This window comes from Centroberyx affinis, unplaced genomic scaffold (assembly GCF_046629955.1).
Source record: "Centroberyx affinis isolate AG114_WGS23_722 - 3 ecotype Tasmania unplaced genomic scaffold, CSIRO-AGI_Caff_v1 ptg001111l_1, whole genome shotgun sequence".
Classification (NCBI taxonomy): Eukaryota; Metazoa; Chordata; class Actinopteri; order Beryciformes; family Berycidae; genus Centroberyx; species Centroberyx affinis.
Genome location: NW_027279653.1, coordinates 274,586 through 284,740, shown reverse-complemented (window position 1 = coordinate 284,740; position 10,155 = coordinate 274,586). Strand labels below are relative to the sequence as shown.

Here is a 10,155-nt window from a genome sequence, read left to right as displayed (position 1 = left end):
GTTTTATAATAATATTAACAACAATGCAGTTGCATGTTACAATTTACTTAATGTGAAAACTGTTTGGTTCTGCTTCTTTAGTGGAGTCTCTCAGTCTTACTGTAAATGTAATAAATGAACGTGACAGGATGAGGTGTGTAGGTGTTAAGTCTATGTTTTATGCCATAATGCTCCATTTGCAGAGAGAGGTTGAGTTTACAGATTGTTTATGCCTACTTGTGTGCCCCTTATGTGTGGGCTATGTCACGCATGTGTTTCTATGTGTGTGTGTGTGTGTGTGTGTGTGTGTGCATGTGTATGGGGGAGGGGGGTGGTGGTAAAATGGTGTTACATTACTTGAATATAACTCACACTTTGTTTTCTTTTTCCATTCTTCTCTCCCGTCTGTCTCAACTAGGGTGAACATGCTGCAGAAGAAGCTGGATCAAAGTTTGACTTACTGGACTAAACCTTGGCAGCTTTCCAATCTCTATGGACACCACAGCTGAATGTTTATCTGACAAATAAAGCTGTGAGAGAAGAAAAAAGCTAATACAGATTAAGCATTTAGCACGTACTAAATATCTACTCTGGCACGTGGGCTACTTGAGACCACTGGGGACCTGAACACAGCTTTGCTGATCACTGCATTTCAGTGACTGGCAAAGTTCTACACAACTGCCAAAAGCACCGATGGGTATTGAGGAGTTATCTGTGAGCAGACTGGATAAAAAGGATTCTTGCGCTGACATGGATTGTGTTACCTTAACATTCTAGCTTTCCTTTATCATCAAAGACACTAGGGCCACCCAAGTTTCAGCACCAATCTCAATTTAGAAGGCCTTATATGTTGGCTTCAAATTAAATGAAAGAGAGAGAGACAGCAGGCAAACCTGTGTATCTGTTGTCATCATCTTCCTACATGGATTGCAGCTCTCCGCTTACGGTTATTGAAAAGGAGGAGCCCATTAAAGCATTTGATAGATAGGAAGACTTGGTCTGAAGGTGTTGTTGCTGGCTGGCTGCTGGTTGGAGATGAGATAAGAGCATTGGGAAGAAAGAAAAGCAGTGCCTGCCTGACAAGAGCTGAATACAAATTAGGATTCAGCACTCCTTCAGCTAGACTACTGAGGCGAATCAATATTAGTGAACAGAAATGGACGAATGAGTCAGCTTCAATTACAGCACCATTAGTTGAGCACTGAAATGGTGAAATTAGGAATGGAATCATATTGCAATACAGGGGATAGGAAATGAAGAAAAACATTATCTCTAAAGAGATAAAAGAGGACCTTCTGCATTTTCCAGACCTAAAACCAGTGGCGTCACCCCTCCTCAAGTGCAATGACCGGACTGATCCATGTACAGTTTGAGATGGTGGCGATGAGGCTCGTCTAAACCTTGTACATAGGAGGGCTGAAGGGGGCGGAGGAGGCGAGATGGAACTGGATAACAGCTCACTGGAGCTCTACTTCACCAGCAACACCACAGAGATTCCTGAGGCCGTTACCACTGCACCCTGGGATGAGGCCACGCTATTGGGCCTCCAGATCTCCCTGTCTGCACTATTGGCCGTCGTCACCCTGGCAACTGTGCTGTCCAACGCCTTTGTCATCGCCACCATCTTTCTGACCAGGAAGCTCCACACACCTGCCAACTTCCTGATTGGCTCACTGGCTGTCACAGACCTGCTGGTGTCCATCTTAGTCATGCCAATAAGTATTGTCTACACCGTAAGCAAGACCTGGTCACTGGGGCAGATCGTTTGTGACATCTGGCTGTCGTCCGATATCACTTTCTGCACGGCCTCCATCTTGCACCTGTGTGTGATCGCATTAGACCGCTACTGGGCCATCACGGATGCACTGGAGTACTCCAAGCGCCGCACTATGCGTCGGGCTGGGATCATGGTTGGGGTGGTGTGGGTGATCTCCATATCGATCTCCATGCCTCCGCTTTTCTGGCGGCAGGCCAAAGCCCACGAGGAACTGACAGAGTGCATGGTGAACACAGATCAGATCTCCTATACCCTTTACTCCACCTTCGGCGCCTTCTACGTTCCCACAGTCCTCCTCATCATCCTCTATGGGCGGATCTACGTGGCCGCTCGTTCCCGCATCTTTAAGACACCGGCGTCGTCTGGGAAACGCTTCACCACGGCGCAGCTCATCCAGACCTCTGCAGGCTCCTCTCTCTGTTCTCTCAACTCTGCCTCCAACCAGGAACCACACCTACACTCTGGCATGGGGAGCGCTGGAGGCGGAGGAGGGGGAGGATCGCCTCTATTCATGAATAGTGTGAAAGTGAAGCTGGCAGACAGTGTGCTGGAGAGGAAACGTCTGTGTGCAGCGCGGGAAAGGAAAGCAACCAAGACCTTGGGGATCATCCTGGGTGCGTTCATTGTCTGTTGGCTCCCATTCTTCGTGGGTACGCTGGTCATGGCCATCTGTAAAGACTGTTGGTTTGATCCAGTGCTTTTTGACGTCTTCACCTGGCTGGGATACCTGAACTCCCTCATCAATCCTGTTATCTACACCGTATTCAACGATGAGTTCAAACAGGCCTTTCAAAAACTCATGAAATTCAAAAGGTGCTCTTGAAAACCTTTAGGATGAACTGAACGAAACAAACAGACACAGAGGACAAAGAATATATATACAGAGATATATATAGATATACAGTATGAATGGGGAGAGAGAGAGGGAGAGAGAGATATTTTACACAATAGAAATTATTGGGCTTACTAATAGATAATACTGTACACTGACATGTTCATGCTGTAAACACGTATGCTAATTGTAATATGTTTTTGAACTCTTTATTTTTTACATTGAACCTTTATCAGACAGCTCCGTGCCATAGCTCTATAGATATATCCTCCATATAGAATTATGCATGCATGTTAAAAAAAAGAGAATATGATTATCCCCAGGGATTATGGATCTCGCCTTCTAAAGGAAGGGTATTTGAAGTCTATTTCATGCCAAAGTGAGATAGTTGTTATGTCTTGGACAAAGGAAGGACTCACAGCATATAAGGACTGGTTCATCTATATAGAAAGAGGAAACTCAAAGAATGACTGGATTTAATCCAATGGAAATGAAAAGCCATGAAATATATGTTGTCTCAAACTGTGTGTGTGTGTCATATACTGCTACTTCCATATAATGTTTCTGTAGTAAAGTATTTAGAAAGACTACACACTGTAAAGATTCAGTAAAACTGTCTGTCTCACTACTATGTAATTATACTTGAAAGTGTGAGTGTGTGTGTATACACAAGTGTATGTTTGTTTGTGAGCTTGTGTGTGTGTGTGTGTGTGTGTGTATGTGTGTTTGTGTGTGTGTGTGCAAAGGCTGTCACTTTATTCTAATATATGCGTGTTTGAGGTAAGGAGGATACGTGTTTGACATTTATTCATGCTATTCACCAGTGTGGCTTGTCTTCTCATCAGAGAGACTGAATTGGAAACAGCATTCCCAATCCGCCTCCAAATAATAAATACCCATTGCCATAGCAACAAATTAATTCTTCCAAAAACCTGAAATGACATACATGAGATGACATACTCAATTAAAAAGGAGCAGGTAAGGGTAAATGTTCAGTGGCCTTGCGAGTAAGAGCAAATTGAGAATGCTTAATTTTGTGAGATTTTTTTTCTTTGTATCTTTATATGAAAACATGTTCATTGGCAGATGTATGTACGCTGCATGAAAACAGATTCACTGATGTTAAAAATGCCTCATAATGATAATGACAATGGCAGTGTCAGTGTTGTGACAGGTGCATCCCATGTTGTTGCTTTCATCAGATTTAAAACCTCAGACCGTTGTTCATCGTTTTCTTCCACTATTCAGTTATTCCTGTTGATTCATGACAGCCATGGGCTTACATTGGATCTGAAAATGTACCGTATTCTACGCTAAACATCTTGAAAACCCTAGAAATCAATGGCATGTTTAATCTCTATCACTTTCTTTTTCTGAAAATGTGCTCCATTATTTATTACACATACATTTAAAGTGGATCCACTTTACATGTTATTACACAAACATTTGAATCAGATCTACTTTAAATGTATGTGTACAGTAATAATAAATAATGAAGCACCTGAATATAAGGCTTTTCAGTGGCTTTTCAGTGGCTGTAGTATGCAATTCCTTCATGGAAAAATCAATACCACCCAAGTTAAGACAATGTTTTTTATCAAACGTGGTTTTCAAGAGTTTTACTGATGTGTAAGGGACCTTATCAGGTACACTGGGAGCCTTTGTCAGACACAAATGCACAAGAGTACTGTCCAATATCTCAATAATGGAAAAGTACAAACAATGCCCAGAGCTTTTAACATGTTTTTAGGCAAGAATGACAAAAGACTGACTTATCGGAAACCCCGGTGTCATTGTTTCAGTCCGACAAGGCGGGTTAATCCCCAGTTTCTCTCTCCTTGCAATGCGCTCATTTGTGCTTCTCCATTTTTGACCAGCCATGTTCACTTGCACTGCCATGACACAATCATGGTGTCATGCTAAAAGGGAAAGACATTTTATACAATGTACAGCAGTGTTCATCATATGACCCTTCAGTTAAGTGTAGGAATGCATATAGAGGGCATGTCAAAAGGCTAAATCCATGTTTGTATCACATATATAACTCCCAACACCCACGTGCTGATCACTTGGACTGAAAATGTCAGATGAGAAACTGCTGCACTGAGTAAGAAAAGGTCAGAACCACATGAATCTAGTTTATGATGGGTCACATGCACCGTATTTGATTGTGGGTAATATGGTTACGATGAAAGCTGGGGTCATGTTACCAAAGCTAAGTGTTTTTATGTGTAGGGAAATTCCATCAAATCATGGAACAAAAATAAGGTGATAAGAAAGAGAGAGTTGATGGATGGATGGATGGATGGATAGATAGACAAGAGTATAGAAAAGGAAGAAATTAAAAAGAACAAAATGAAATCACAACTGAAAAGATAGCCTACTCAGATTATATCATACATGACCTTGTCTTGACAGAGAAAATAACAAAAGACCTCACTAGTGATGAGTGGGAAATGTGTGGCCTGAACCGCTATTATAATTGCTGCAGGTGGATCTAGTCATTCACCTATGGAGTCATCAAAACATTTCTGTCTCTTACACAATCACAACAAAACTGGAAACTGAAAACTGGAAAAAAAAATTGCCTAATCTCTTTAAAAGCCTGATATTCATCCCTAATTAACTTAACTTTGCCTTTGACTTTATTTAAAATGAGACTTTAATCTCTGATCTAGTTTTCTACAATGACAAGACACAAGTGAAAGTTCAAAGTGAATTCAGTAATAATTGGATCTTGCTGAACCAATTACAGAATATTAGATGTTGGACAACCTTCATGAGTTTGTCCAAGTCATTTTTCTGGAAGGACAGTTGGAATAGTCAGAGTTCAGCTTGACTGTGCCAGCTGCCTTTAATGTGCCGTGGGTAGCAGTTCAAAGGCCTGGTCCCAGGAAACGGACTTACATCTGAGGTGAGTCAACGACCGTGAACTTTTGAAGGTATTTGAAGGTAATGTTTCTTTGTTCAGTTAGTTCAGTTCAGCAGGATGTGGAGTTTATGATGATGCCACTATAACATATTATTTTGTTTCTCAGGTTTTGTTTGGCCCTAAATGTTTGCATGTGTGTGCATGAATGGATGCACAGTACAGGCCCAGTGTGCCTGTGTCTGTGCACCACTAACCTCAGTCTACAGACCGTCAGACCAGACCAACCACTGCCCCCTCTGAAGCAAGAACTCAGGCTGACCTAATGGAGCTCCATCTGTTTCTGCCATCAATTCTTCATGGCCCTCTTTCAAAGTGCCTCCTATATATACATCTCCATGTTAACATAACCTGCAGCGCTCTCTTTCTCTCCACTGGTCTGAAAACGACTGGCTGGCCCAATGTGAAGTGGACAGTCGTCAGGATAGTCAATGCAATCATGCTGGACCGGTCCACTACTGGTCCACAAGGGAAGAAGAGTGAAGAACATGTGAGCCACTCACTATCCATTTATTATTAATGTGCAATTTATTCTGTTTACATTGTCAAAGAATGTTGCGGCTGAACCCGCAGGAAATCTGCAGCTCACCCATGTTCACGTTTCTAAAGAGAAATCAAATCAATGGGAAAACATATTGAAAATAGTACAATCCTTCACAAAATAAATAAGATATCGATTAAGTATTATTTGTTGACATTTTGTTTGAATTCTGCAAAAATAAGCCCCATGCTGGTTGAACATAAATTAGTAACATAATATGTCAGAATCTCCCCATTGCTCTCTTATTTTCTTTCAATATACATTTTTGAAGCTCAGGCATCTGACCAATTGAGGTTAACAGGCAGATAACACGAGGGCTTCGCTGCATTCATCTTCCTGGTTCCCTTCAAATTTACCTACTGCCTCTTTAAATAGTCAATTACCATGGAAGCTAATACCCAACATGACCTTCACAGAGTCAAATTAATTACACTGTGAATATACAAAGCTCAGGGAGGAGAGGCCAAATTCCCCTTGCAGTGTAACACAAAATGAGTATTCTCCGAATTTTAAGGTGGGTCACCTTTGCCAGTGTTAGATAAATAAAACCCAATTATTCAGGGAACAGCATTAAAGATAGCACAATTAGCTCAACAGCCATTGATTTCTGCATTTGGGAATCACCGGGGCATGCAAGTTTGTCTTAATTAATTACTAGATAGAGACGAAGAGGAAACAAATTACAATTAAGAAACATCTCTTTAATCCGAGATTAGAAAGTAAAGGGGCATCTTTATGGCTCAGTACGCTAAAGTGCAAATCATGTAACTGCAACATCCTGGGTTTGAATCCTCTCTCTCTCTCCCAAGCCTTCTGTCTCTCTCCGCTGTGATCAAATAGAGGCTAAAATACACAAAAAAGAAAATTTGAAAAAGAAAGCAAGCCCAACCCAAAGTAGTTCTGTCACTCTGATACAGAATGGATAGGAGATGGCTTCAGATAATGTTAGGCTGTCTAGAGCAGCGAAACCGAAAGGTCAGGGTGCACTTAACCTCATGGGATGGGGAATGTCAGTTCTCGATTTGTGTAAGGAGCAGAGCAGAAAGGGAGCACAGAGCAGAAGAGTTGGAGGAGGGAAATGATAAGGAAAGAGAATGACAGCACTGCAAACAAACAGAATTAGCCCCCTGAGACACGGCGCTGTCTGGGGTCAGGTCAAGTCCAACAAGCACTGTTAACCAAGTCAGGCCAGAGAGGAACAGAGAGCGCCTGTTATATTAAAACCAAAACACATTTGAGGATGTTAATTAAATTAGCTAGTCCAAAATATATATATCTAAAGTCCAAAATATACAGTATATGAAGCCCACATATAGGCTATATTGTATGTATATCTGGGTTGCAATTCATACAATTTTCCACATTATCAGTTTTCTTGTAAATGTTTCTCTCTTATTAAATTACCATATGTTTTGCTGCATGAATTTAAGCTGTTATTTATGGATAAATGGTGCATTCTGTGCTTGAGCCAGACATCATATCGCTTATGTCTCGCTCCAGTCTGTCATTTTTATCACAACGTCCATATGTTGCCTTCCTTATATATGCTTGTATTCAACTTTCCCCATCTCTCTCTACTCGTTCGCAATCCTGAACACTCACAGAAATTATTCAAATGGTATGAGCACCATAAAGTCTATCTATTCTGTGTCACACTGCACATTTCCTTATCCAATTATTGGAGCGATTTCTATAGGGCCTAAACTTTATTTGAACCAATAGATCACATTAGCACTAATCTAGAGCCCCACTCAATGGCAGGCCATGCAGCACTAATCACCATGCCTTCCATGGTCAATCAGCACACGGTCATGGTGTCTGCTACGCCTTTCACTCTTCCTCGTGTATGGTCTATAAGTAGGCAGAAAGAGGTTGCTGCTTTCTCACAATGGCTGTTAAACCCGACTAAAATTTGATCAAATATCCAAATCATCTCAAATCCTAATCAGACAAATGTTTAGAGAGCAATGATATCACACCTCCCAAGTGTGAACATACTGTGAGAAATAAACTGTGAAACGCTGCTGTCTCTAGTGTGAGGAAAAGCTCGCAGAAGAGGGCGGGGATATATAAATCATAAATGATGCAATCAGTCCCAACATGAGACAGAGTGCACTCACACCTTCATTAACGAGCACGTATGCAATCTGACAAACTCTCCCCACACACACACATAGGCACATTCACTCAGATTGCACTCTGCACACGCTTACATCTAGAAACACATGCAGGCACATATAGCCTATAGGCTTTCACTCAACCATCCCCCACATACACACACGCACACAAACACACACTTTCTTAGACACCTGCGCCCGCTTTAGACATAAGCACATGCACTCTAACATACATGATCACAAATATGGGAGATTAAAGATTGAAGAAGTCCAATGAATATTTTACATTTCATGTCTTCTAAAAGACAGTCAGTCCAAATCCCTTAACACAAACTGTCAAGGCACAAACAAAATAGCATGGGATGGTAATAGAATGGAAAGGCAGGCTGGATCCAATTTCCTGCCATAACAATACATTTCACTATAATAGAAATGAAATATAGCGATACCACACCAACACTGCCAGAAAATATATAATTCATCCTTCATACAGAAACAAATATGGTACTGTACAGAGGCAGTGGAGGTTATTCAACAAAGAATCAAAGTCCCATACAGTAAGCTGAAACAATTAATGTTGCCCCACCTCAAATCCCACCCACAGGTAAACTGAGATACTTGAATGATAGCTGAGATACAAATGAATAAAACACGTCAATAATGAGCTCAATCCTGAGCCGATGTATCCTCATACCTATTGTGCAGTAATATAAATGAATAAGTTATGATCATAGTTTGTTTCCAGGATTACTCTGTTCTTTTACCTCTCCAGTGTGTGTACATACACAGCCACATGGTTTCCACACAAGCCAAGAATTCATCTTTTATGTATGGAGCCAGAGGAGCAAGATTGCATAAAAAACATTTGTTTAAAACATGTATGAGCTTAAGACACATTTCTCTAGACCCCTGTCATATTTCATGAAATTGGTTTGTGCTTTTTTTTTTTAAGGTGTCATTTTGTATCTCAACATCTATGCTTTGAATAGGTGATCTGAAGTTTATAGCAAGGCCATCACTACTGTAAGTGTACTGGCCACCTTTACAAGACCTGACAGCTATAGAAAATACAACTTTTTAGAGGCATGAGCATGGGGAAAGCATAGGCTATTTGCTAATTCCACAAGAAGCTACAGATTGGACTGAAGGTTAACCATGCAAGGAAATGGACTCATATAGTTTGAAGAAACTAACACAGAAATGTAGCGCAGCAGGAGCAGGCTGGTTGGCAGGCTGTAGGAGTAAACATGACAAATAGCTGTAAGGGCAGCATATGTATCTCTCTCTCTCTCTCTCTTTGTGTGTTGTTTTCCTCTGTTATCTTCTAACTTTTTCTATCCCAGCTGTGCCAGCCTGAAGGGCTATCTTAAGCATGCACAACGGTATAGTATATAGTATAGTATAGTGGAGAATAGGGTTAGACCGATAAATCAGTTGCCGATATATCAGGCTGATATTAATTGGCCTTTTATTAAAAATCACATATGACCCAATGTCATCAATGTCATCCATCTCTGATATGATGAATATGATACAGTTGAATATATGTATGATTCCAGATTTCTTGTATAATTGAGTATATATTCATGTGTTATTAGTATTATTATCAAGGGTTTCAATGGAGAGTTCTAGTGTCTTATGGTCTATATTCTGTTTCAGAGGCTTTTGCACCATGCCAACAATTAAAATTCTGGGGGTAACTCTGAATACTTGTAGATTTTGGATCTTTTTTGGCATGAAAATTGTCAAATTTAAAGATCTGGAATGTCAGCGCAAAATATTGGCTCCTGGCAGCAATCCAAACCAGCCTTGAAAAACCCATACTGGTGGATCCCTGGTGGAGAGTTGCACCCAGCTGTCACATCGGGAACTTGAACATGCTCCTCTGTGATTGCTGCTGTGTAGAAGTTTTGAAGGCAAAGTAATATCCCTGTAATTACATCTTCGGTGCTGCCGTCTCCCTGTGACACTTGTTCTCTG

At 41.0% G+C, this 10,155-nt stretch overlaps 1 protein-coding gene across 1 annotated transcript; it reads left to right on the top strand.

Annotated features, from left to right (window-relative positions):
- The first annotated feature begins 1,418 nt into the window (after nucleotides 1-1,418).
- htr1d (5-hydroxytryptamine (serotonin) receptor 1D, G protein-coupled) lies at nucleotides 1,419-2,579 on the top strand. The gene has a single exon (XM_071523740.1). It carries the CDS (start codon nucleotides 1,419-1,421, stop codon nucleotides 2,577-2,579), a length of 1,161 nt encoding a protein of 386 aa, XP_071379841.1.
- The last annotated feature ends 7,576 nt before the right edge of the window (nucleotides 2,580-10,155 follow it).